Below are 25,843 nucleotides of genomic sequence, written 5' to 3' on the forward strand. Positions count from 1 at the left end.
TAAAAAAATCAGAGAATCACGAGTGTTGGTGGGGTCGTGGAGAACCTGGAACCCTCTTGCCCTGCTGGTCGAAAGCGAACTGGGGCAGCCGCTCTGGAAGACAGTGCAGAGCTCCCTCAACCGGTTAAAACTAGGGCTCCCGTACGAGCTGACAGTCCCACACCCGGGGGTGCGCCACCAAGAGTGGAAAGCAGGATCTAAGACATTGGCACACCTGTGTCCGTAGCAGCGTTGTTCACAGCAGCTAAAGTGTGGAAGGGACCTCAGGGTCCATCAGTGCACAAGTGGACAGTCAAAACATGGTCCATCCCTACAATTGACTACCGCTCAGCCTCAGGAGGAAGGGACTTCGGACCCCGGCCTCAGATGGATGAAGCTTGGGCACTTGACGCTGAGGGCAATGAGCCGGTCATCATCCAACACTGTGTGATCCCACCTACCCGGGGGCCCCAGAGCCCTCGGGCTCCTAGAGACAGAGCGGATGGTGGGCACTAGGGGCCGGGCGGGGTCCATGTTTAGTGGGGACAGAGTGTCAGTTTGGGAAGATGAGAAAGTTCCGAAGGTGAACCCCAGCGGTAGCTGACAACGGCGTGAATGTGCTTAATACCCCCGAACTGTCCACTTAAATTGTAAGCTAAGATGCCAGTTTTCAAGTTATGTTTATTTTACCCTAATAAAAAAGGAAGAAAAAAAAATCAAGAGGAGGGCTGGGTTTGGCCCCTTCCACGTAAGTTTGCCAGTCCTTGTTGGAGGGGTTCTGCGCGTTCTGGGTTTCTGTTACCCATGGATTGAAGGCTCTGGGTCTGCGATACTATCTCCGGGCAAACTTGCTGGTTTCTGTGATGCAGAAAGATCATCGCAGGTTAAATGTTCGTCCTGGGGGCGCCTGGGTGGCTCAGTGGGTTAAGCCGCTGCCTTCGGCTCAGGTCATGATCTCAGGGTCCTGGGATCGAGTCCCGTATCGGGCTCTCTGCTCAGCAGGGAGCCTGCTTCCCTTCCTCTCTCTCTGCCTTCCTCTCTCTCTGCCTGCCTCTCCATCTGATTGTGATTTCTCTCTGTCAAATAAATAAATAAAATCTTTAAAAAAAAAATAAAATAAATGTTCGTCCTGGAGAACAAGGAACAGTTTCGTATCTGACCAGCCAACAATCTACTCTTCGTCACATCTCTGCAAATAACCGGTTCCTCAAATTCCACTCAGCAACCTTCTCTCTCTCTCTCTCTCTTTTTATTTGCTTTAAGTAGACTTCACACCCAGTGTGGGACTCAAGCTCACAACGTTGAGATCAAGAGTCACGTGCTCCACCAAATGAGCCAGCCAGGGCCCCCTGCTCCCCACCCAGCAACCATCTCTACCATCCTGCGGTTTCCTTGTTAATGAATTCAATAAACTTCCAGCCCCTGCTTTTTCCATATTTGTAAGGTTTTTGACTTTCTGAAAGTTTGATATATTTTTTTAAAGATTTTATTTATTTGACAGAGGGACACGGGGAGAGTGGAGACACAGGCAGGAGAAGAAGGCTTCCCACTAAAGCCCAACGTGGGGCTCGATCTCAGAACCATGACCTGAGCCCAAGGCAGACACTTAACGACCGAGCCACCCAGGCGCCCTGAAAGTTTGACATCTTTGAAGTCATGGTGACCCAAGAATGTGGACTTTGTCTGAAGACTCACCAACACCCTCCACCCCAGCGTCTGTGACAGACATTACTAATTGATCACAGTACCCCCCCCCCCCCAGCTCTGGCCTTAAGGCTCTGGGGAGGCAGCACCAGGCCCTTTGAAATGACACCAGTTTGTCATGCCTGTTGTAGAAGGTGGCGGTGGCCTCGGAGCCCAGTGTGGGTGGGTAGCTGGGGTGGGGTTTCGCATGTTGAGTGAGGTGGGTCTTAAAGTTCATTCAACTTCCTTTGCAAGTGTCCTTACTGCTTTGCCAGGCCGTGGGCAGGACGGTGGGGGTCAGAGATGGACGGCACTCAGTCCTTGCCTTGGGCACCCAGGAGGACAAGGGGCACATGGGTTCGGTGGAACCGGGATGCCTGGCTTCAGTCCGAGAGCGGCCACTTAGCCGTGTGACCTGGGTGGGCGCCTACGCGTCTCTGATCCTCAGCTTCTACTCCCGTGAAGTGCGAACAGGGACCATAACCTACTTCCTAGGGTCAACGTGGGCGTGAGAGCCCCTCCCTATACGAGTGCCACCCAGCTACGGTGCACGCAGCCAGTTTGGGGTCGCGGTACGCGTGCCCTGCTTGCCCCCAGGAGCGAGGAACAGGGAGTTAGCAGGACGCCGTGGAAGCGCAGGGCTCGGTTTCTGTGGGCCTCTGCTCACGAGGCCTTTGTCACCGCTCAATACGTATCGAATACGTGATACATGCTTCTGTTTAAAGACACCTTACTTAAGACATGTCGTTGGTTCAGTAACATCCCACGGCTGTGCCGGAGCTTCCGATGCATTTGCTCCGCCACAGCCTCCCTGTGCTCAGGAACACGGACAGCCCTCCCCCGCGCCCCTTAGGGGGCTGTAGCGAAGTCACCCCCAAAGGCACAAAAATGTAAACTGTGTGGCACCTAATGGCCCAGAAGGTCGCTTCGAGTAGCAAGCTGCTATAGGGTGGAGGGTCCTGTAGCCGAGCCTGCCCCCAGCTGGGAATGTGCCCCCAGGGCACCATGCTGCGGCCTGACGGGGAGGTTACGGAACAGCTCAGTGAGTGCACAGATTGCCAGATGGGAATAATGAGACATAAGACAGCCACTCCCACCCCACCACCCAGCAGGGCCCATTGGGGGGGAACTGGGTGTACCCAGTTTTGGGAGACGGAGGGGGGCTCTCCTCCTCTGGGGCCCAGTGACGTCTTCCAAATGCAAATCCCACCTCCACCCACCCACTCCTGACTCCACTGACCTTCCTGGAGTTCAGATTGAAGATCCCTTCCCAGTTGGGCGGGGCTCCTGCCCCAGGCACCAGCTCCCTCCAGCACCCCTGCCTCCACAGCCACTCCCAGCCCACCACCCAGCAGGCCTGCCATTGTAACTAACGACCTTTTGTGCAGTTACAGCCCGGCTTGTCCCCCCCCCCCCCGCTGCCCTCCCCCCCAAACCATTGCTGAGGGCGGGCACTCTGTGCGGCTGCTGCTGCTGCTCTCTGGCCCTGGGCAGACGTAGCTGGTGTTGGAGCACAGAGGGCACGGAAAATGACCTTCGGGGTGATGTGGGTGACCTCTCCCCTGAAAAGCAAAAAAGCAAGGTGCTTGGCCAGGACACTCCTGGTCCCTCCCAGTTCTGGTGGCCGCTGGACTCAGTTCAGGGTCAGGAGCCTGCACGCTCTGGGGCCTGGAGAAGGGCCCCGAGTACAGGTGAAGGAGCTTCCAGGAGATCTGTGTGGCCTTCCTGCCGGAGCTTTGGGAAGAGTAGCCTCCAGGCAGCTCTGTGAAGGCAGCAGGGAGGATCCAGCCCAGAGAGCTGCCCATTGGCCCCACGGGCAGGGTGGTGCCTCCAGCCTGGGGTGTCACTGCGGGCAGGGGCGCAGAGAGGAGGACTGCTCCTACTCCCCACGTACAGAAGTGGGACTCGACCAAGACTAGAATAATTCACGCTGGTGCGCAAGGTAGGCAGTGAAAAGCACCGGCTCTTCCCCAGGCAGCCTCTGCTAGCAGTTTCTTGCATGAGAATCTGTTCTCTTGCTTGCTGTGTGACTTTGGGTACATTTCTTTGGGCCTCAATGTTCTCATCTGTCAAACGGAGATAGAACAGCATTCCAGCATCTCATGGAATCATTGGAGAAATAAGTGAGTCACTCTGGGGATGGACTGGCCAGTGGTAGGCCCTGGGCTCCGCGTTCTCCTGTATATTACCTACGCAGGACTTTCTAAATGACAGCTAGTAGCCCAGTTCTTACTTCTAAACTTTGGAGCACTTTAAGCCCAAGCACATGTCTATTGAACGCTGCGTCTAGGAATCTGCTGTGTGTATCACCCCAGTGAAAGGATTTACGGGAACTTGCCCTCTGATTTCCTATGTTTTGGCTCAATGTGGCAGACAATTTGTTACTGTTGAACACAATTTAAAATGCATCCCCTCAGGTGCCTGAGTGTTAAGCCTGCGACTCTCCAGCCTCTCAGGTCTTGATCTCAGGGTCCTGAGGTCAAGCCCCGCAGTTGGGCTCAGCGCTGGGGTGGGGAGCCTACTAAAAACAAAAGAATAATAATAAAAATCAATAAAATGCGACAGCTCTAAAGCAGCCCGACTTATTCTGGGCGGTCCCAAGCCCGGGGGTCCGCAGGCCGCGTCCAGATACTAACACCGCGGTGCAGAGATGAGGCACTCCAGGGGCGAGTCGAGTGCTGGCCCCGCCCCCGGCACGGCCCCGCCCCCGAAGGGCCCCGCCCCGCCGCCCACTTAGCGCGGCCGCCCCGCCAGGCCCCGCCCCGGCCCCGCCCCCGGCCCCGCCCCCGGGCGCGCTCTGCGCCTGCGCCGGCGTCTCAGGCCCTGGGGCCCGGCGGCCGCGGCTCTTTTGTTTCCCCGTCGGAGTCGGAGCCGGAGCCCGGAGCCCAGCGGAGTCGCAGCCGGGACGGGGTTCGGACCCGCCGCCGGCACTGCCAGCGCGCCCCGAGCGGCCCGCGGGACTGGAGGCGGACCCAGCCTGCCCGATGGGGCGCGCCCCCCGCCCGCCGCCGCCGGCCCGAGCCGCCGCCTGAGCCGCCCGCCCGCGCCATGGAGCCCGGCCGCGGCGGCCTGGAGGCCGTGGGCAAGTTCGAGTTCTCGCGCAAGGACCTGATCGGCCACGGCGCCTTCGCCGTGGTCTTCAAGGGGCGCCACCGGGAGGTGAGGGGCGCCGGCGGGCCCGGACCAAGCCCCGGCGAGGGGGCGCCCCCTCCTCCCCCCGCACGTCGGGGGGCCCATCCCCCAGCCCCAGCGGGTGTGCGGGGACCCACAGCCGGCGACCCGCGATCCCGCCTCACACCGGGACGCCCAGCCCCGCCCCACTCCCGGGGACCCCCATCTCGTCCTCACGCCCAGGCATCCCCACCCCGGGGCCATCCCCGCCACGCGCCGCGGGGTTTTCATGCCCACCCCCCACATGGGCCCTTCGTCCCCATCCCCACATCCTGGGCTCCTGCTTCCCCGGACAGCCCATCTCTGCCACCCCACACCTGGGGCCTTTCCACTGGCATTGGAACCCCCCCCCCCCCAGGTGCTTACTCGGCCTGGGGGCGGCCCTCTACGGATTTCTGGGTTCCCGGCCCCTGAGGAACATCCACGCTTGGTTTTTAGAAGCATGACCTGGAGGTCGCGGTCAAGTGCATTAACAAAAAGAACCTGGCCAAGTCCCAGACACTGCTGGGGAAGGAAATCAAGATCCTCAAGGTGAGCGGGCTCTGGAAGCCGTAGGGGAGACGGTGGGGGATGAGTTAGCTTTGATCCTAAGAAACTTGGTTTCTGTCCTAGGAATTGAAACACGAAAACATCGTGGCTTTGTATGACTTCCAGGTAAGGCTCTGGGTGCGTCGCTGGTGGGGAGGGGGTGTGTTACCCTCCCTGGCTGGCCGGTGCACAGCCTCAGGCCGCACGGCTGTGGGTCCCAGGCCAGCCAGGTGCTGAGACCCTGCTGGGTAGTGGAAGGTGCTAGGCCAGGGTCTTGTGTTGGGAGGAACTGGGCACCCCTGGGTGTGGATCGCTGTCTGGCCTGTCCAACCGAGAGGCCTGAGCAGGACCCTGGAGACTTCTTTCTCGGCCCAGTTTGGGGCCTGCTTCCTCTGGGCATGCGGGGAGAGTCCTGCCGGCCCTAGCAGCCTGTCTGCCGCGGGCACCAGCAGGACACCACGGGTCGCCTTCCTGGGACTGACGGAGGTCAAGCTAGCTGCGGCGTGAGCCTCGGGGGGGATCCGACCCAGTGGCCCAGACCCGTGGGTCCTGTCCTCAGCGCAGGCCTGGGGCAGGGAGGTGCCGGGGCCTGGCCCACCTGTCTGGGCCGGCGGCTTGTTTGTTGACACTGCTCCAGCCTGGCATTGGCCGGTCCCTCCCTGCGTCAGGCTGGGGGAGGGGAGGGGCCCGCGGAGATTCCTTCTAGCTGGCAGTCGGGGCGGACAGCCCAGGCCAGAGGCAGCCGGCAACCAGGCGGCAGGCCACCTCAGGCCCGGCCGGCTCCGGAGGCCCCCTCCGGGTCCCTTCGCCGCCCTTGGGGCCGCAGGTGGGGCCCGGCTCCGGTGAGGGTCCGGGACCCCGGAGAGCCAGTTTGGGGACTGGGAACCTGAGGCGGATCTGCGGGCCAAAGTGCTGACTAATGGTTTTGAAACCTGTTTACTGAGGCCACGGGACCTGCCCCTGGCTGAGGGGAAGTTCCCAGCCCGGCTGTCTGTGTTTGGGTGGCCTCCGCCCTCCCCCTTGAGAGCCGGGTGGTGGCCTTGGGGGCTGTGGCATGACAGGAGGTGACAGGGGAGGGCACGGGTCCAGTGTGACAGCGAGTACTTGGAAGCCGGGTACTGGGCCGCTGAGGCACTGGGCCGCTGAGGCACGGTGTCCCAGGGCCAGGAGGGCGGTCCCCCCCCGTTTCCCTGTCCTCTCCCTCCTGCCCCCTCCTGCCCCCTCCTGCCCGGGCCACACACCTGGCTGTGGGCAGTGCGCTTCCTCTCGTGAGCGGCCTCGGCTTCCCCCGCCTGGAGGAAGTGCACGGAGGCCTGGCCTCTGCCCAGGCTCTGGGCCTCACTCCCTGGGGCCTGCGGAGGTCCCGGAGTCCTTAGACTTTTCTGAGACACACGGGACCTGGGAAAAATAGCTTTTAAAACTTTGAACAAGTAATTTGGCACAAGAAAAAAAAAATTGATTATAAAAGTGGCCTGGGACAAGGTAACCCCTTTATCTCGCTGGCCCCACACCGACGTTGGCGGTTTCTGGGTCTCTGCAGGGGCAGAAACACGTTCTTATGTACGGCTCTGCCACCACGTCGTCTGCTTCTGGCGGCCAGTGCCGTTTTCACTGGCGCCCGTGTGTCAGGGAGGATCTCTGTCTGTGTGCGGGACATCACAGCCCCCTCCCGGGAAGGTTACTGCTTCGGAGCCCAGACTCTGAAGCTAGGTGACCTAGTTCCAGTCCTGGTCTAAACTAGCTTTGAACTTAAACCAGCTGTGTGTCCTTGGACAAGTACCTTAACGTGTCTGTGCCTCCACCTCTTGCGGGTGGAGACCCTGGCGTGGCGGGCTTGAAGCTGGCCGTGGTGAGCCTCAAGTGCTTGGTAGCTGTTGTCTCCACACCGTTGTGGGTGTTACTGGACAGTGTATTGGGTTCCATTGCCCGACATTCCATAGCTGACTGCATCCAGTCCCCCACTGATGAGACGTGGGATTTTCTGGGGTTCTGGCACGTCGGCAGTGTGGTCGTGACCTGGTGCTCAGTTTGGGCCAGGTGTGTGTCTGCAGCACAGGCTCCTAGACTGGAATCCCTGGGGAAGAGGGCCGTGCGCTTCTAGTTTGGTGCAGTTGCCAAACTGGGGTCCCCAGAGGCTGGACTGGACATGCAGCAGGGATGTGTACGGAAGGGCCGGTCTCCCCACAGCCTCTCTGGGAGGTCGGTTGTCAGACTTTGATCTCAGCAGAAAATGACATCTCCGTGTTTCTCACTTCCTGTGAGCGAGGCTCAGCATCTCGGTGTGTGAGTATTTGGAATCCCACCTGCCTTCGGCCTGATTCCTTTGGTCTTTTTTTTTTGTTGTTACTGAGGCTGAATGGTGCCATGATGAGCGGCATGGGCCCTGGACCATACTGTCTTTGTCTGAGCCCAGCTCCTCAATTCACTTACTTGTGTGACTGACCTTGGGCAAGCTTCTCAGTGTCACCTGTCGAATGGGAGACGGTAACAGTATGCCTGTGTGGTAGGGTGGTTGTGCTGAGAGATCTGTGCCTGCCATGTAACAACTGCTGTGTAAATGTTGTTGTTTTGTAGAAACTCTTTACATTTTAAGGAAAACTTTTCTGTGATATGTTGCAAGTATTTTTTCTGAAATTGTTCCTTTTCTGTTGTTGTTTTGTGGCCCTACGGAATAGGAATAGAGACGTTTGTCAGGTGATGTGGGTGCTGGGGGGTGGGTTGTACTCTATTCTGACCCATGGAGAGGCAGCTGGAGCCTGTGGTCTTCTATTGAGTCTACACCTGTGTGGTAGGTGGTATCTTGGACGTGCTTTTGCCCAGGGAGGGTGGCCATTGCAGGATTCAGGATTAGGACTGTACCTGGCATGCCCTAGGAGGAGGGCTGATGCTCCCAGTTCTGACAGGGACCCCTCCCCCTCCCAAGGCCGGCTGGGTCCCACAGCTGGACATGACTCACTCAGGGCCAGCCTGGCCACAGACGGAGCCAGCGGACCTCCTGCTGGCTTACTCGAGGCCTTTCGGGGCAGTGCTGGTCTGCCGCCTTGCCGTTCCTCTCCAAGAGGGACCATGGGCCAGGGGTGGAGTGGGTGGCGGTGGGTAGGGTGCAGGCAGGGTGGCAGCCCCTCGTACCAGATTCCGAGCTGGGGGCTGGTGAGGAGGCCCGAGGGGGAGTCCAGGTGCTTCTGGACATGCCTGTAAGGTTGTGTTATTATGGTCTTAGCTATTTTTTTTAACTTAAAAATGTTTTTAACTTAGAATTTTGAAGTAGAACATATACTGGGCAAGTGGGAAACACATATCATGAAGTGCTTTGGGGACCTCTTAGGTGAGGAGGGAGCTGGCACGGGCCGGCCCCAGGAGCTCGGAGCCTGAGTTTCTCTGAGCAGGTTGGGGGGCCTGTGGTGCTGCCTTTTGTGGGGACATCTCTCCGCCGGTCCACCCGCCTCTGAGCCCTGAACCCCAGCTCGGCTGCCTGGCCGTGTGCTCCTGACGTGGGGGCTCTGGGGCTGTGTGGTGTCCCGTCGTCAGCCTTGTGGGTCAGTGCCCTAGGACGGAGCTGCTCAGGGATCTGTGCAGGTCACGTCTGCAGTGTCGCCGTGGCGTGCGGCCACTGGGGCTTGGTGCGTCTCTGGGAGGAGCATGTGGCTTCTATTTTCCAAGGGCTCACGCCAGCTCACGCCAGCTCACGCCTCCCTGCCCTCTCGCCTGCGCTTCCCAGGCAGGGCCAGGGTGCCGGGCGGAGTGCGCCGTGGGGTGGGGGGCAGGCCACCCTGCGGCAGCTGCAGGAGGCTCCCCAAGCAAGAAAGGTGGGGCCGGGCACCCTTCCCTGCTGGGAGCTGGCTGGAAGAGGTCAGCCTGGGGCGGGGAGCGGCCCTGCTCCTGTGGGCGGCTGTGCTCTGGTCCCCGCTGGGGCTTTTGGCACCTTCCGGAGCCAAGAGGGCCAGCGTCCCCTGAGTTAACTAGGTCAGTGCCTGCCCACCTACCAGGCCCAGCCCAGGCAGGGAGTGGGATCCTATTAAGGCAAAGCACCTTAGCGCCCCATGGCGGGGTGGCCTCCTACGTGCCTGGATGCTCGGGCCAGCCCCGTCCCTGGGGCCTGTGGGCACCCTGCCAGGGGATGCGGAGGGCTCCCTGCCCTCTTCCGGGAAAGGCTTTGCCATGTTGTCCACGTCAGGTGCCAGGGCGGGGACACCCCCTCCCCAGCCTTGGGGGGGGTGGGACTGAGGGTTCCCCGCCCAGCCCTGCCCCTCCCTTGCCCCTGTATGACCGTGTCCACGGCCCGTGGCCTGTGACACGGACTGGAGCCGCCACGTCCAAGGCCAGCAGGGCAGCAGGGCATGTGGGTAGCTGGCCAAGGGGCCATGAGGGCGGCCCTGGGGTGTTCCCCATGGGCCATGGGGCGGATCCGTGCCTTGGCCACGTGTATGTTTCTGTGTAAGGTTGTGATGAGTTTCCAAGAACTTCCCCTGAGTCTGAGAAGAGGCCACCTGTTCCCGTCTGCCTCCCCCGGGGGGGAAGCTGTCCCAGTGGTTTCAAGTGTGTACTGAGTCTAGACTGACCCCGAGCAGGGTGCTTGGTGCCTGCAGCCGTGGGGTCCCTGCTCCCTCCCAGGCGAGCATGAGGCTGTGGTGGGTGGGCAGTGAGCTGGACAGGGGCAGGCCGGCCGTGGCCACCTAGGTAGTGCTGACCAGCCCTTTCCTCCTGGGGGGCCCAGCCAGCTGGCATCCCAGGGAAGGGTGCGGGACACCCACTGGCAGTGCTGGAGGGAAGGCCTGACCCCAGGTGGATGGCGCAGCAGCTCTGGGGAGGGGCCCGGGCAGGGAGCTGGTCTGGAAAAGTTCCCCACCCGGGGGTGGGGAGACGCGATACCGGGCTCTCTCGGGACCTGGCTTGCTGTCAGCACCCAGGCAGGCTGAGGGCGCCCTGGAGCTGGCTTCTGCTTCCCAGGCCTGGCCATGTTTCCTGAGCTCACCTGGGAAGCGGCCCGGCCGGGGGCGGCCAGTGGAGTGAGGCTGTCGCAGCCGGGGAGACAGATGCCAGCAGGAAGGGGCTGGTCTGAAGCTGTGCTCTGGCCCAGCTCGTGGGAGACCCCCATCTGGCTTCCCTCACTCCAAGCCTTAATGCCCCATGCGAGGTTGGCTTGGCTCCGTGCCCTTGGCCCTAGGCCTGCTGTGCTCTCTCCCTGCCGGCCCTCTCTGCTCCCCACCTGGAGGGCCTGCTGGGGTGAGGCTGGCCTGGCTGATCTAGGCTGCAGGTGGGAGGCCCGCGAGCAGAGCGGGGAGCAGGTGTCTGGGTCCCCGGAGCCCCAGTGGCCTCCTGGCCTGCTGCTCACGTGCTGTCCAGGGAGGAGCCACAGGCCGTGGGGTAGCTCAGGGTGGTCTCAGGATGGGAGGCATTGGAGGAGGCGATCAGCCCTGATGTCCTCTGGGGAGCACTGGGAACAGTGGGCCGCAGGGATGGGGCATGTGCAGGGGTGGGCACGGGCCTGGGGCCCCAGGGGCCCGTGGGGTGCAGTGTTTGGAGGGAGGGCACCCACCGTCATATTTGGAAGCCTGCGGTGGTTCACGTGTGGGGACAAGGCTGGGAGCAGGGCCCAGGCCCCGTTGGAAGGTCCTATGGGCTCTGAAGTACAAAGGGGACTCTTGTCACTTCTGCCAAGGGGTGCCTTCTTTCCAGGGGAGGTGGTCGTGGGGTCTGGGGCACTCCCAGATTCGGGGGCAGAGGGAGGCAGGCCGGGGTTTGCACTCACTGCTCCCACACAGCCCTTGCCTCCCTGCCAGTCCTGGTGAGTCACTCCCTGGGGGGGCTTTGCTTCGTATTGCCCGTCACTTTGTCCGTGCCTGGCCTGGCTTGGCGGGGTGAGTTTAGGGTTCTTCCTTCTGGAGGTGCCTGGGTCTGAGTTCCAGTTCCGCCCCTCTACTGTATGGCTCAGGGCAGGCGACTTAGCTTTTCTGGGCCACTTGAGGCCAGAAAGTTCCCGGTGCTCCCTGGAGCTCGCTGGTGAGGAGGAACCGTGGGGCATGTCCATGACACAGCCAGGTGGCCCAAGGGCTGCTCCCCTGGGACGCTCCTAGGTTCCTCCTGTCCCCGCTCTGGCCTCGGCTGGGACCTCTGCCTGCAGGCCTCCCACTCCCCTTCCGGCTGTCAGCCGCTGCCTGCTTTCTCCTCTCCAGGTGTCGAGCCCCTCTGGCCCCGCAGGAGACCGGGGACTCTCCTGGAGTTGCCCCTGTGTTATCTGTTCCCCGCAGCTGGCCTGGGAGGACCAGGCCTGGGAGCGCAGGGTGCGGCACACTGGAGAGGCCTGCCCGCCCGGGGCGGGGGGGGGAGTCTGGGTCGCCCCCGAGAGCACGTCCCACTATTCTACCTGCTGCCCGGGCTGTGTCTTGAACCCACGGCCCTCTGTTGCTGGAGCTCGGGGGGCTTCTCATTAGGGGGGTACTGACATTATAACATGGGGTGTCCCCGGGGGCAGCTGGGTGGCTCATCTGCCTTCAGCTCAGGTCGTGACCCTGGGGTCCTGGGATTGAGCTTCACGTTGGGCTCCCTGCTCGGTGGGGAGCCTGTTTCTCTCTCTCCACTCCCCCTGCTTGTGTTCCCTCTCTCTCTGTGTCTTTCTGCCAAATGAATGAATATTAAAAAAAACACAAACCCAAAAAAACATGGGGTGTCCCCATGCAGCCGCTTGCGTCCTGCTCCGTACCCATGGAGTGTGGTCTGGGCCCAGGTGCTGCCAGATCTGGTGACAGGGTGGCTGAGCTGGAGGACCTGACTCCTGCCAGGGAGGGCTTGGGGGCATCCACGGGACCCGAGTCCACTGCCGGAGGTCGGGCCTTTGTGGGTCAGTCTCAGGGGACCCCCCCCCCCGCAAGGCTGTTGAGAGATGTCCCTCTTGGAGTCACTTCCTTGCCTCCTCCCTTGCTGGCCACTGCATGGGGAGGGGCTGGGCTGACTGTGTGCAGAGACCCCACCTGCCTGGTCGACTGGGTCTCCGGGGCTCAGAGGGCGGGCACACCGCCCGGGGATCTCGGCAGCACTCCTGCCAGCAGCCGGAGCCCGTGGGTGGCATAGGCTCATGTGGATGCTGGTGGTGGGGCTGCCTGTGAACTGGCCGGGCCTCGAGCTCTGTAGTCTCGTCGGGGGGGACCCTGCGAGGGATGTCAGCAGCACCCTTAGCCCATGTGTGGCTGGGTGCTGGGCCACGGGCTGGTGCAGCCCTCTGTAATCTTGTTGGTTGGGGTCCTTGATCCTGGAGTCAGGAGTGGTTTCTGAGCTTTGTGGGTCAAGGCGCTCCTAGTTTGGCCGTGTCCTTCTGGGGACCTGGGTCCCCCACTGGGTGGGTAGAATGTGAAGCGGACCCCTGTTGAAACTTCAGGGCTGGGCTGACCCTGATCTTGATGGGGACCTGGGCAGTTGAAGGTTGCCCCTCAGACCCCGCTCCGGGGACCTCAGGTTCTCCCTGGGACTTGTCAAATAGGAGCCCTCAGATTGGTTCCTGCTCTTGTCAATCATGCCCGCATACCGCTGGCCTCAAAACCAAACAGCACAGCCTGGTCCTCATCCTCTGGCCACTTCCCAGCGGGCCCGCCACGACACAGAAAAGCGGCCTGCTGGTGTCTTCCCTCGCCGGCCTCGCTTGTTTGCTGCCCGGGGATTGTGTTGAGGGCATGAGTGCCAAGTGCGTGGGTCACACTGAGGGGAGAGGAGCTTCCTGGAGCACTACTGGTGGTAGGGGCAAGCAGTGGCCCCCTCCTCCACTCACTGCTGCTTCTCTGTCCTGCAGGAGATGGCCAATTCTGTTTACCTGGTCATGGAGGTGAGTTCCCGTGGCCCCGGCTGGGAGGATGGGGAGGCCGGACTCTCCTGGGTCCTGGTTCCTTGTCGCCTGGGGAGTAGAGGTTGGTCGCGTGTCCATGGGTGTAGGGCCCCCCCGTCCACAGCTCCGGTGGCTGTGGCAGGTGTCTGAGGGGCGATCAGACCCTCTCCTGACCTTTTCAAGTAGGAGTTTCGAGGGACACCTGCCCCAGGAAGGAGCCCGGGAGCAGGGGGCTGGTGTAGGGTGGTGGGTGGTCCAGGAAGGGCCGCTGACCAGGCTGTGCTGATGGTCTGTTGCAGTACTGTAACGGCGGGGACCTGGCCGACTACCTGCACAGTGAGTGGACGCCCCTCGGCCCGGGGCTGCGCACCCAGCCTCGCCCTGACCCAGCCTGCAGGGCAGCCTGACGGAGGTGGGGGCCTCCTGTCCCCCCGCACTTGCTGCGGGAGGTGGATCGGCTCTGCAGGACAGAGGGGTCTGGAAGGCCCCTTGTGAGCAGGACTGATGTGCTTGGCAGGGCTGTGGTGCCTTCTGATGGCCGCCTGGCCCCACAGTGTCCCCGAAGCCCCTGGACGGCTGCTTTGCGGGCTGCTGGGCTGTTCTGAGCGTGCTGGGTCCCCAGCAAGGCCTGGCTGACCCCGGGGGGGCGGGGGGCAGGCACTCTGCAGGCCTCCGGGGGAGGCCTGGGGACGGAGAGAGGGTGCATCGGCGGCAGCACGTGCTGGCAGTGGCATGGTGGCTCGGAGACCCGGCAGCAGATGGGCCCGCGGGGTGAGCGCTGGGCACGCCCCCCGCGGCCTCTGGGGTGGGGCTGTGGAGGGGCGCTGTGCGGGAGCCTGCGGAGCCTGGAGCCCCTCACCCTGGTACCTGGCTGAGCCGCCGCTCCCCCTCCCCGCAGCCATGCGGACGCTGAGCGAGGACACCATCCGGCTCTTCCTGCAGCAGATCGCGGGCGCCATGCGTCTGCTCCACAGCAAAGGCATCATCCACCGGGACCTGAAGCCCCAGAACATCCTGCTGTCCAACCCTGGTGGGCGCCGCGCCAACCCCAACAACATCCGCGTCAAGATCGGTGAGGCCAGGGCCGGCTGGGGGGCTGGGGAGTTGGGGGGGTGGGGGGCCGGGGCCGCCCTCCTCACACACACACCCTTCCCTCCCTGCCCCGCAGCCGACTTCGGGTTCGCTCGGTACCTGCAGAGCAACATGATGGCGGCCACGCTGTGCGGCTCCCCCATGTACATGGTAGGTGGGTCGCCTCCGCCCCGGGCCGCGTGGGAGGGACGTGAGTCATGACCCACCCCCGTCCTCCGCCGCACATGGGGGGGGCAGTCTGTGTGTCTGGGCTGCTGTTCCCGACGACACCTGTGGCACTTGGGTGCCAGCTGGCTCGCGTCTCTGACGGGCGGGTGTTGACACGAGACTCGGGTCACGGAACGCTGTGTCCGTCCCGGCCACGGTGCTGACCTGTATGCTTCGCACCCGTAGGCCCCCGAGGTCATCATGTCCCAGCATTACGACGGGAAGGCGGACCTGTGGAGCATCGGCACCATCGTGTACCAGTGCCTGACGGGGAAGGCGCCCTTCCAGGTGAGCGAGCCCCAGGTCAGGCGTGGGCCTAGCGCCACTTGGCACCCTGCACCGGACGCTTGGCTCTGGGTCCCTGCTCGGCCGCCGAGCACCGCAGGCTGGCAGCCTTCTCGGGAGTCAGGTGGTCTTGTGGCTCCTTAGCATACAGTCCTGTGGGGCCCCGTTCTGCTCCAGGCCAAGCTGGAGTCCGTGAGCTCCAGCGTTCATCTGCGTGTGCCCAGGTGTATGTCTGAACCCTTGTGCCCTCTCTCCTGCCCAGGCCCTGTTGGCGTGAGGCGCTGAACAGGGCTGAGGCCCCGAGGGGCACCACACGTGAAAGCGGTGGCTGGGTCGGCAGTGGGGCTGCAGAGGGCCAGGGGCTCCGAGCCGCGCTGTGCCGGGCTGCGCGTCCCGTCACGACTTCTGGCTTGATGGCGCAGCTCTCAGCTGTTGCCGCCTGGTGACCTCGGCTGGCCTCTAGCTCTCTGTACTCCAGTCTGCTGTTCCCTCCCGACGTGAGCATGCGGGGGGCTGTCCCTCGCTGTCAACCCTAGAGGGGTGGGTGGTCTCCTGCTCTTGGCGGCTCACTGGCGCCAGGAACAGCCGCGTGCGGTGAGCACAGATGGCTGACTGTACACGTGCCCGCCAGGCGCTCCCCGGGGGTACGGTGCCCACAGGGAGGGGAAGGCTGGTGCTGGGCGCAGGGACTGTTGTTTTCTTTCCAAAGGCAAACATCCAGTCCCACCAGATACCCAAGACCCCCCCTAACCAGTCTGCCCTGGGTGGGAGGGAGGCCTGGCCGCTGTTATGTGGTCCCTGTGGTCTGCAGCCTGGATGGGGCAGAGGAGGGAGGCCACCCCTGGGAGCACGGGTGTGCCTGCGGTGCTCGGTCCAGGGCCCCAAGCTCCGGCCTGCTGTCACAGCTGGGGGGGCCTTGCGTGGGGCTTGGAGGGAGGCTCTGAGGGGAGCTCACGCTGCCGTCTCCTGCCAGGCCAGCAGCCCCCAGGACCTTCGTCTCTTCTACGAGAGGAACAAGACGCTGGTCCCCACGTAAGTGCCTGGTGTTGCCCGCTCCCGCCCCTTCCGCTGAGCCCGGTGGGCAGCGCCTCATGCTGTCTCTGCCCCGCCAGCATCCCCAGGGAGACGTCAGCCCCGCTGAGACAGCTGCTGCTTGCCCTGCTGCAGCGGAACCACAAGGACCGCATGGACTTCGGTGAGTGGCCCCTGGGTGGCCCACAGCGCGCGTCTGCTCCTCACGGCCTCCCGGGTCGGGGCACGGCCTCCTGGCCGCGTGCCACTCTCCCTGGCTCCCGGGCACCCACAGGCTGTTAAAACCCCGGTTTTACAACGGGAAGTGGGGCCACTAGGAAAACCCATGAGGCAGGGTGGGCGGTACTCAGGTGGCGGCATGAGGAGCCACCTGCTGGGGCCGCCTCCGTCTCCATCAGCAAGGGTTCCCGCGCCTGCAGGAGCTCAGCCCCAGCGGCACTGGGGGGCAGAGCCCTGGGCTCAGGGCTCTGAGGCCTCTCTGGCCTTGTCCCGCAGACGAGTTCTTCCATCATCCTTTCCTCGACGCCAGCGCCACCGTGAAGAAGTGTGAGTCCCCTGAGGGTCCTGGTGCCGCCGAGGCCCTGGCGGGGCTGGATGGGGGCTCAGGTGCCCTACCTGCTGGGGGGGTAGGGGCCGCCCGTGTGCTGACCTGTGCCCTCCGCCAGCCCCTCCCGTGCCCGTGCCCTCGTACCCGAGCTCGGGCTCCGGCAGCAGCTCCAGCAGCAGTTCGGCCTCGCACCTGGCCTCCCCGCCGGTGAGTCCCCCGCTGGCAGCCGGGCCTGGGCTTCTCCCCCTGGGCTTCGTCCTCACGCTGGGGACACTACGCCCTCAGGATACCTGCCGTTCGCACTAGCTGCGGACAGAGAAGTTCGGGTTGTGGAAGGTCAGAGCATGACGAGTTGGGAGAAGCGCTCGTAGCCCTCGCCGCCGGCCCTTGTGTCCCAGAGGCCGGCCTGCTAGGTGTGGGTCTGTGTGTGCTGGGCTGTGCACGCGTGGGCATGGGGGCCGGGTGGTCCTGCGTCCTGGGGTGCAGCCCCGCACGTGTCCCCGGCACCTCGGCATGGGTTGGGGGGGACCTGCTGAGGGCACACACACAGACCTGGGGTGCCAGGGCCTGTGGTGCAGAGGATGGCTCTCCGCCATGGCGAAGGTAGATGTGGGATGCCTTCTGTCCTGAATGCAGAGCGGCCCTTTCAGGCCTCTGCAGGACTGATGGAGATGCAGGGGAAGTCTCCCCAGGAACTCTGGGAGCTGGGTGGCTGCGTCCGGGGAGTGCCCCTGTGGGGCCCAGTTGGCGGTAGACCACGCAGGAGCTGATGGGGAGGAGGGCTGAGCCCCATGTCAGCACCTGCAGCCCTGGTTTGCCCCAGGACTGGGGCCGAGTCTCAGTGACCTCCTCTGTGACCCCCAGTCCCTGGGAGAGATGCAGCAGCAGCTCCAGAAGACGCTGACGTCCCCGGCCGACGGGGCCGGCTTCCTGCAGGGCTCCCGTGGCTCTGGCGGCAGCAGCAAGGACTCCTCCTGCGACACGGATGACTTTGTCATGGTCCCGGCCCAGTTTCCAGGTCAGTGGTTCCGGTGTGAGCGTGCGTGTGACTTCATGCGTGCGCATGTGTGTGCGTGTGCGCCTGCTTGTGAGCCTGTCTCCGTGTGTGTCCTCAGTGTCTGGGACCTTCCCTACCAGCTGGGCTTGGCTAGGGGGTCCAGACTGCGTCATCCCACTTTTCCGGGGCTGGTCTGTACACGGAGTCCCTGTGCTCGAACCCTGCCCTCTGGTCTCTGCTCCCAGGGAGGCAGCTGGGGTCAGTTTAGTATGTGTCGAGTACTGGGTCTCCGTGCTCTGCGACCCGCCCAGCCCGTCCCCAAACTCTGTCCCAGGGTCTAAAGTTCCTTTTTTGACCCTGGGCATTGATGGTTCCTTTCGCTGCCCGTGGCCATCCCATGACTCTGGGGACGGGGCAGGGTTGGAGTGGTCCTACATCTCCAGGGTAGGGCCAGGAGGGCAGTGAGCCGGGAGACAGGGCCAGGAGAGAGCTTGATGGGGCAGGTGTGGGACCAGGGTCCCAGAGGAGGGGTCAGGTCCAGGCTGGGAGCCGCGGGCGCCTCGCCTGGAGGTGGCTGAAGGGTGGAACCCGGAGGGCACACACAGGGTCTGATTCAGAGCCCGAGGTCGGGTCGGGTTGGGGGACAGAAGTGGGGACTTGGGAGTGCTGCCTCCTCCCCCCCGCCCCTGCCTGGAGCCTCCCCCCGCCATCGGAATGGAGTGTGGGGCCATCAAGGAGCCGTGGTGGGTAAGGTGGCCCGGGAGCATGCCGTGGGCACTTGTCCTGGTGTGGGAGGTACCCAGGCCCAGCCTCACCCGTGTCCCGTCTGCAGGTGACCTGGTGGCTGAGGCAGCCGGTGCCAAGCCTCCTCCGGACAGCCTCATGTGTAGCGGGTGAGCCCCCTGCCCTGCCCACTGCTGGTTTGGGGAGAGGGACATGCTGGCTCTTGGCAGTCGTTCCTTTGTCCTGTCTATGTTGTCTGTCCGTACCAGGAGCTCACTGGTGGCTTCTGCTGGCCTGGAGAGCCGTGGCCGGACCCCATCTCCTTCCCCGCCCTGCAGTAGCTCTCCTAGCCCCTCAGGGTGAGCAGGGCCTGGGGTGGGGTAGGGCTGTGAGGGGCCCCAAGCTGCGGTTAGGGCCCCCAGCCTCAGGTGGGGCTTTGCAAGACCTGTGTCCACGGGTCCTGTCGTTCAGGCCTTGCAGGTCACTGGCTTCTCGTGGGTGGCCCAGGAGGGGGCTGTGGCGGGAGGAATGTAGATCTGGGGGGTGTGGAGGGAGCTGCGGGGCCAGGTGGGCTCAGGGCGCCAGAGCCAAGCGGGGGACCAGCCCCAGCTGGCCTTCTATCACATGTGTCTGTGGCACAGGGTGCTTGGGATGGGGTGTGAACAGTTCTGGGTGCCGGAATGGTGGCCTGTGCAGAGCTGAGGAAGCAGGTGGCCTCCGTGGCCTCTGCCGCCTGGTGTTTGGGGCTGGGGTTCAGCTCAGTGTGCTGTTTCTGTTCACAACCCCTCCCCCTCCCTGCTTGTCTTCCCACTGCAGCCGGGCCGGCCCCTTCAGCAGCAGGTGTGGTGTGTCCGTCCCCATCCCAGTCCCCACGCAGGTGCACAACTACCAGCGCATTGAGCAGAACCTGCAGTCGCCTACCCAGTACCAGACCACACGGTGAGCATAGTCCCCTCTGACCTCTGACACACCGTGACTGACTACAGAGGTCCCCCTGGGGGCAGAGGGTGTGTCCTAGAGAACTACAGTGGGAACACCCCCGCCGTAGCTCACTTGGAGTGATCTAGGGTTGTCCCATATGTATAGTTGTGCAGGCTGTGCACTGTGTAAATTTCATTGCTACTGTTTTAGGATGTGTGGAGGTTTAGGTTTATTAGGATAGCTTTCTGGTAGATGTTAGCAAGGTATCTTGAATTAAGAAAACTCAGCATTGACTTTTTTGGAAAAAGATTTTATTTATTTGGTAGAGAGAAAGAGACAGGGAACACAAGCTGGGGGTGGGGGGAAGTGGGAAAGGGGAGAGGCAGGGAGCCAAAGGCAGGGCTCAGTCCCAGGACCCCAGGATCATGATCTGAGCCGAAGGCAAACACTTAACAACTGAGCCACTCAGGCACCCCTCAGAATTGATTTTTGACAAATTTCAACAAATGCTACAGGAGAAGGCCCCCTCGATTTTTTTAATTCATGGAGAGTTCCTGTGGGCTAGTGGTTGGCCTGGCAGGGACTGTGACCGCAGGTCTGAGGATGCCCAAGGGAAACACTGGGGTTTTTTGCTCCCTACTCATTGCTCTAGGCAGGAGGGGGAGCGGTCCATTCTCCTTGGAGGCTCCTGAGTGAGACCTGTGATTTGGATGGAGGGCTGAGCCATCTGGTATGGGCATGACCCTCACCATGTGTGGCTGGGGCTTCACCTCCCCACGCCTGCTCCTGTCCCCAGGTCCTCTGCCATCCGCAGGTCGGGCAGCACCAGCCCCCTGGGCTTTGCCCGCCCTAGTCCGTCCCCACCGACCTACGCTGAGCACGGCGCCACCTTGGCTAGGAAGCTGTCCCTGGGAGGGGGCCGGCCCTACACACCGTCTCCACAAGGTGAGCCTGGATGCCCCTGGTGGGAGCTGCTGAAGGGGGTCCCCCCTGGGCTGGAGTGTAAGGGGAGGGGCTGGCGCTCTCTGTCGGGACATGACCCTGGTGACTTCTCTCTCTCCTCAAGTTGGAATCCTCCCCGAGCGGCCGGGCTGGAGTGGGGCACCCTCCCCGCAAGGAGCTGAGATGCGGGGAGGCAGATCCCCTCGTCCAGGTAGGTGCGGCCTTGGCCCTGGGCAAGAGCCAGCTTCCCGCTTGCAACGGTCACTGGTGCACAGGGAGGGAGGGTTGGGTCCTGGGGGACTGTTCACAAGTTCAGGCTGTGGCTGTGGAGGGGTATGGAGGGCCTCGGTGTCCGCGCGCACCTTGCAGTGTGACTGGGTAGGGGCAGTAGGCTGGACTGGAGGGCCTCACACATGCTCCTCTTGCTGCTGGGCTGGGCGGGCCCCACGTGGGAGTGACCTGGCCTTGTCCTGTCCTGCCCTAGGCTCCTCTGCACCTGAGCACTCTGCGCATGCCGCTGGGCTGGGCTGTCGCCTGCACAGCGCTCCCAACCTGTCTGACCTGCACGTCGTCCGCCCTAAGTTGCCCAAGCCCCCCACGGACCCCCTGGGGGTGGCATTCGGCCACCCCCAGTCCAGCCCCCCACAGCCGGCCCACGGGCTACAATCCTGCCGACCCCTGCGAGGCTCGCCCAAGCTGCCTGACTTCCTGCAGCGCAACCCCTTGCCCCCCATCCTCGGCTCCCCAACCAAGGTAATGGGCCCCAGAGCTGGTGGGGCAGGGAGGGGGCGGCCAGTGTGGCTCTGCCCCGAGGACCCCTTCCCGCCCGCCTGGCAGGATGCCCGCGGGACATGCTTCCGGCCCCAGAAATGCAAGTGCCCCATGGGCTCTGGCTCTGCTCACGCCAGCTGCTTAGCTCAGTCTCCGTAGCATTCTCGTTGGAGAAGCAGGGGCCGGACCCATAGTGACACGTGGGGTTTCTGAGGGCACACGTGTGCCTGGGTGTTGGGCCTGTGTGGGGCGCGTACTGCTTTCCTGCAGCAAACGAGGTCTTGCGCCTGTGCTGTGGACACCCGGTGATGGAGGCGTGGGGCCATGGCTGCGGCGGTCCGTCTTAGCTCCCCGCCCGCTCCTCCTAGGCCATGCCTGCCTTCGACTTCCCCAAGACCCCCAGCTCCCAGAACTTGCTGGCCCTCCTGGCCCGGCAGGGTGTGGTCATGACCCCCCCGCGGAACCGGACGCTGCCGGACCTCTCCGAAGCAGGACCGTTCCAGGGGCCACAGCTGGGCCCCGGCCTGCGGCCCGCCGAGGACAAGAGCCCCTTTGGCAGGTGCGTGGGAAGGGACTGTCCCGACTGGACTTGCCCGCCCGTGCGCTGGGAGAAGCTGGGAGTGGACCCGCCTGTGGATAGGGCCGCCGTCTGCGCCGCCCCTCTCTGGGAGCCTTGCTGAGCTTACCTGGCGTGTCTGTTCACGGGGGCCACTAGCAGTGTCCAGGGTGGGCAGGACACGGCCAGCCGACAAGAAGCCTTGTGTGCCTGGCGTGCCGTGAGTTAGGGAGGGCCGGCTGGGCATTGCGGGCCAGGGCCCGGGCCGTCTCCTCAAGGCTCCTCGCCCTACAGGTCCCTCAGTACTGGCCGCCTCACTGATCTGCTCCTTAAGGCTGCGTTTGGGACCCAGGCCCCTGACTCGGGGAGCACGGACAGCCTGCAGGAGAAGCCTATGGAGATCGGTGGGTGGGCGGGCAGCCTCCCTGGGGTGGGGGTGGGCCGGGACCCCCAGGTTCTGAGCCTTTTCTCCTGTTCTTGCAGCGCCCTCTGCTGGCCTCGGAGGGAACCTGCACGCAGGAGCCCGTGCTGGGGGGGCCAGCAGCCCGTCTCCCGTGGTGTTCACGGTGGGCTCGCCCCCCAGCGGGACCACGCCACCGCAGGGTCCCCGTGCCAGGGTGTTCTCAGGTGAGGACCGCACGGTGCTGCTCCAGGTGGCAGGGCATAAGCGGCAGTGCGGGTCAGAAGGCAGAAGTGGGAGGCAGTGTCGGTCTTACTTGTGGAGCAGGCCTAGTACCCACAACACCCGCGCCTGCAGCCGCCCTGGGAGGGCTGTCCTTGTGGGTCAGGGGTCCCGGGCTCGGACCCAGGCATGCCCATAGCTCCTGCCTCAGGACTGGAGGGCCCACCTGCTGTGGGCCAGGAGGCAGGAAGGACAGGGCATCCACGGTGGGCTCTGCTCGGGGGCGGAGGAGGAGTGGAGACCTGGGCTTGCAGAGCAGGTGGGAAGGGGTTTGCGTTGGGGAGTTGAGAGGAGTGTGTCCTGAATCGGCTGCCCGCGGGCCTCTCCCTGCAGTGGGCTCCTCGAGCTCCCTTGGCTCTGCTGGCTCCTCCTCTGCCCGTCACCTGCCCCCCGGGGCCTGTGGGGAGGCTGCCTCGGACGCTCCGGCCCCTGGCCACTGCTGCGGCTTTGCTGACCCTGTTACCGCCAACCTGGAGGGGGCTGTGACCTTCGAGGCCCCCGATCTCCCTGAGGAGACTCTGATGGAGGTGAGGGCCCCCAGGCGTGGGCAGCGGGTCCTGGTTTGGGGAGGGTGGGGGTGATGGTTGGGCTGCGGGTCCTGGGAAGGGGAGGGTGGGGATGTCTGGGGAGGGGTCTACCACTTCCACCACCTCGCACACCACCCCCACCCCCCTCCACAGCAAGAGCATACGGAGATCCTGCACAGCCTGCGGTTCACGCTGGTCTTCGTCCAGCACGTGCTGGAGATCGCGGCCCTGAGAGGCAGTGCCAGCGACGCGGCCGGGGGGCCCGAGTCCCAGCTGCAGGAGAGCGTGGTGGCCGACCAGATCAGCCTGCTGAGCCGGGAGTGGGGGTGCGTGGGCCCTGCAGGGCCGGGGCAGGGGGGCCGGGGGCGGCCCGGGCTCCAGGCCCCTGTGCCTCCTGACGCGTCTGTGGCCCCGCAGCTTCGCGGAGCAGCTGGTGCTCTACCTGAAGGTGGCCGAGCTGCTGTCCTCGGGCCTGCAGACCGCCATCGACCAGATCCGGGCCGGCAAGCTGTGCCTGTCGTCCACAGTGAAGCAGGGTGAGTGCTCGCCCTCAGGGGCTTCGACGGAGGCCGGAGAGGTGGCCAGGTGTGGAAGGTCGGGGAGAGGCGGGGGAGGGGAGGAAAGGCCGTTGGAGTCGCCCGGAGCAGCCGGGGCTCCTGGGGACGGAAGGGGCCGCGCTGACGGAGGCTGTGCTTGCCCTGGCCCTACCCGCAGTGGTGCGGAAGCTGAACGAGCTGTACAAGGCGAGCGTGGTGTCCTGCCAAGGGCTCAGCCTGCGGCTGCGGCGCTTCTTCCTGGACAAGCAGCGGCTGCTGGACCGCATCCAGAGCGTCACCGCCGAGAAGCTCATTTTTAGCCACGCGGTGCAGATGGTAGGCCTGTGCGTCGGGCGGGAGGGCCACCACTTGCCGGGCTCAAGGCCGGGGTCCCCCCGCCAGCGCTTGCCTCTGGGCTCCCCAGGCCCAGCCCGTGCCCGGAGCCTGTCTGGGCCTCGGGTCCAAGGAGGAGGCCCGGTGCTCAGGCCTTAACGGCGGGTGTGTGTTTCCCAGGAGCGGCCAGGACAGGCGACCCCGCTGCAGGGCTCACCACAGGAGCCCAGGTCTCCTCTGCTCCCGCGACTTCAGGGTCTCGGAGCCTAGGAAGAGTTGGCTGGGAGGTGGAGGCTGTGTTTGACGATGTTAGTTGGTAGCATGCATGCGCAGGCACAGCAAGCGTCTGAGGGAGAGCGTGCGCCGCCTCTGCAGGGGTGATGGGCGGTGAGGTAGGCCGGCACAGCCGGTGCTGCCAGCGGCTGCTCTCCACGGCAGCGGCGGCCCGGGGCGGCATGAGTCACCGTTCAGGCCCCCACGTGGCCCTGGTGGTCCTCACCCTGGGCCATGTTCTCATTTGAGCCGCCCGCTGTGTGTGCGGCAACAGTCGCTTCCTGGTCCCTGTGTGGCTGGTGCGGGGCTCGGGCCAGCTGGCTGACCCCGGCCTCCCGCGAGCAGGTGCAGTCGGCCGCCTTGGACGAGATGTTCCACCGCCGGGAGGACTGCGTGCAGCGCTACCACAAGGCCCTGCTGCTCATGGAGGGGCTGCAGCACATCCTCAGCGACCAGGCGGACGTGGAGAACATCGCCAAGTGTGAGTGCCGCTGGGCTGGTCCGGGGAGGCCGCAGGGGAGGGGAGGGGAGGGGAGCGGGGCCTCCTGACCCAGCCGTCCCTCATTGCAGGCAAGCTGTGCATCGAGCGGAGACTCTCGGCGTTGCTGAGCGGCCTCTGTGCCTGACCCGCGGGGTGCCTGGCTCACGGGGCCCCAGGGGCTGAATCTCCTCTGCCAGTCCCGCAGGCTGACGGGCGGCCGGCTGGCCAGGCTCAGTGGAACAAGCCTGCGGCCGTGGTGCTGCCTGCTGCTGCTGGGGAGAAGCTGGGGGGCTCCCGAGCCAAACGGCTGAACTCTGTTGTGGGGGGTTTGGGGCGCCTGAATCTGGGCAGTCCCCCCACCGCCTCACCGGCGGGCTGAGCTCCCGGCCACCTTGAAGGCAGGTGGGCACTTGCAGCCGGTCTCCAACCCCAGCCAGACCCTGGGGCAACCCTGATGCCGGCCGCCGTGCTGAGGACAGGCGGAGGCACTGAGACAGCTCTGCCCAGGAGAAGGTGCGGCCGCCTGGTCCCCCTCTTTCCCCGCGACCACCCACCCAGCTTTGTGAATCACGGAGCACTTTACGCAGGCGCAGTGCTGCCTGCTGCGCTAGGAGGCGTGTGTACAGACTTCTATACATATATACATATATAAATAGCCGTGCGAGCGTGTGTGCTGTCTGCCCAGGACCTTCCCGGGGAGACACAGACGTCTTATTTAAATGTTCTTTTAGGGACGGACAGTATGAAGCACCAAGCTTTCTGAACCCAGAACAGACGTTGAAGTCTATTACACTTTACTCCTGAAACGTGTCTTATTTTTCTGCAGCTCTTTTTTTTAACAAAAGAAGAAAATTTGTAGAAGTTTAGGGTTTGTTTTGGAAGCGGGAGGCAGGATGGGCTGGGTCCTCAGTGTCCCGTGGAGGCCGGTGGTGGCTGAGAGGGCGGCCCTATCCCTTCCCCCCGCGCTGACCTGGAGGCGGTGGGCGGGCGAGGGGGAATCCTGTGCAAGGCCTCCCGTCAGCTTTCACAGAGGGTGTGATGCCAAAGTCGTATGCCACCCCCAGGCTGGGTCTCCGCTGCTCTGGGGGGCTGGCAGGGGGCTCTGCCTCGCCCCCCTCATTGTGTCTTGGAGAGGGCAGACGAAGTGCTCTGGGCGAGGGGTTGAAGGTCTTACATCAAAACACGGACATCTGTGTGTTCCTTTCTCTGCAATACTTGAAATCTCAGAAGTAGCCCTGTGAGTCATTCCTGGGCCGGCCTGTGGCTCTGTTCTTGCTGCCAGAACCCGTGCGTATTTACTGGTTTACGGTCGGCTGGGACCCAGGCCACCAGGAGGCTGGTGCCACGGGAGGGAACGCAGGCAGCGGGCCACCACGCCGCCCGCCTCCCGGCGTGTGTGCTCTCGGCCCATCCTGTTTCCACCACTCGGCACCGGACCCTTGGTCTACTTTAAAGGAGTTTCCTGTGATTCCTCCACTCCCTCCATTTGCATTACGTTGTGTAATACTGATTGAAGGAAATAAACCTTTGGAACTGAGTGGGAGTGGCCTCTCTAGTGTGTCTCACGCTGCGGCCCGGGGCCTGTAGCAGCGCGAGGAGTCACCCTGTCCGTGACCCCCAGGGCGCAGACCCCTGGGGCTACACTAGGTGCTCTGATGTGAGTTTGGGGCTGCGTTGGCCCCTACCACCAGGGACACCGTGTTCGTCTCTGGGGGGACACCTCGGAGGGGGGTGCGGGCTGAGAGGGGAACCAGCTCTGGACCG

At 63.8% G+C, this 25,843-nt stretch overlaps 1 protein-coding gene across 3 annotated transcripts; it reads left to right on the forward strand.

Annotated features, from left to right (window-relative positions):
- The first annotated feature begins 4,477 nt into the window (after positions 1-4,477).
- Positions 4,478-25,616, forward strand: ULK1 (unc-51 like autophagy activating kinase 1). Of its 3 annotated transcripts, XM_082698661.1 has the most exons (28): positions 4,478-4,821; positions 5,272-5,364; positions 5,446-5,487; positions 13,142-13,174; positions 13,474-13,510; positions 14,073-14,246; positions 14,343-14,416; positions 14,660-14,761; positions 15,732-15,790; positions 15,871-15,953; positions 16,286-16,336; positions 16,456-16,544; positions 17,202-17,355; positions 18,167-18,227; positions 18,327-18,416; positions 18,874-18,996; positions 19,775-19,923; positions 20,045-20,131; positions 20,405-20,673; positions 21,060-21,250; positions 21,542-21,651; positions 21,731-21,874; positions 22,263-22,456; positions 22,610-22,782; positions 22,874-22,992; positions 23,171-23,328; positions 23,944-24,079; positions 24,169-25,616. In XM_082698661.1, the coding sequence occupies exons 1-28, from the start codon at positions 4,711-4,713 to the stop codon at positions 24,222-24,224; spliced, it is 3,162 nt and encodes a 1,053-aa protein (XP_082554787.1). In that variant the 5' UTR covers positions 4,478-4,710; the 3' UTR covers positions 24,225-25,616. The 3 variants fall into 3 exon arrangements, with proteins under 3 accessions (XP_082554787.1, XP_082554785.1, XP_082554786.1); XM_082698659.1 differs by lacking the exon at positions 18,327-18,416 and having other exon boundaries at positions 4,482-4,821; XM_082698660.1 differs by lacking the exon at positions 4,478-4,821 and having other exon boundaries at positions 13,474-13,586.
- The last annotated feature ends 227 nt before the right edge of the window (positions 25,617-25,843 follow it).

This window comes from Mustela nivalis (assembly GCF_964662115.1).
Source record: "Mustela nivalis genome assembly, chromosome: 14".
Classification (NCBI taxonomy): domain Eukaryota; kingdom Metazoa; phylum Chordata; class Mammalia; order Carnivora; family Mustelidae; genus Mustela; species Mustela nivalis.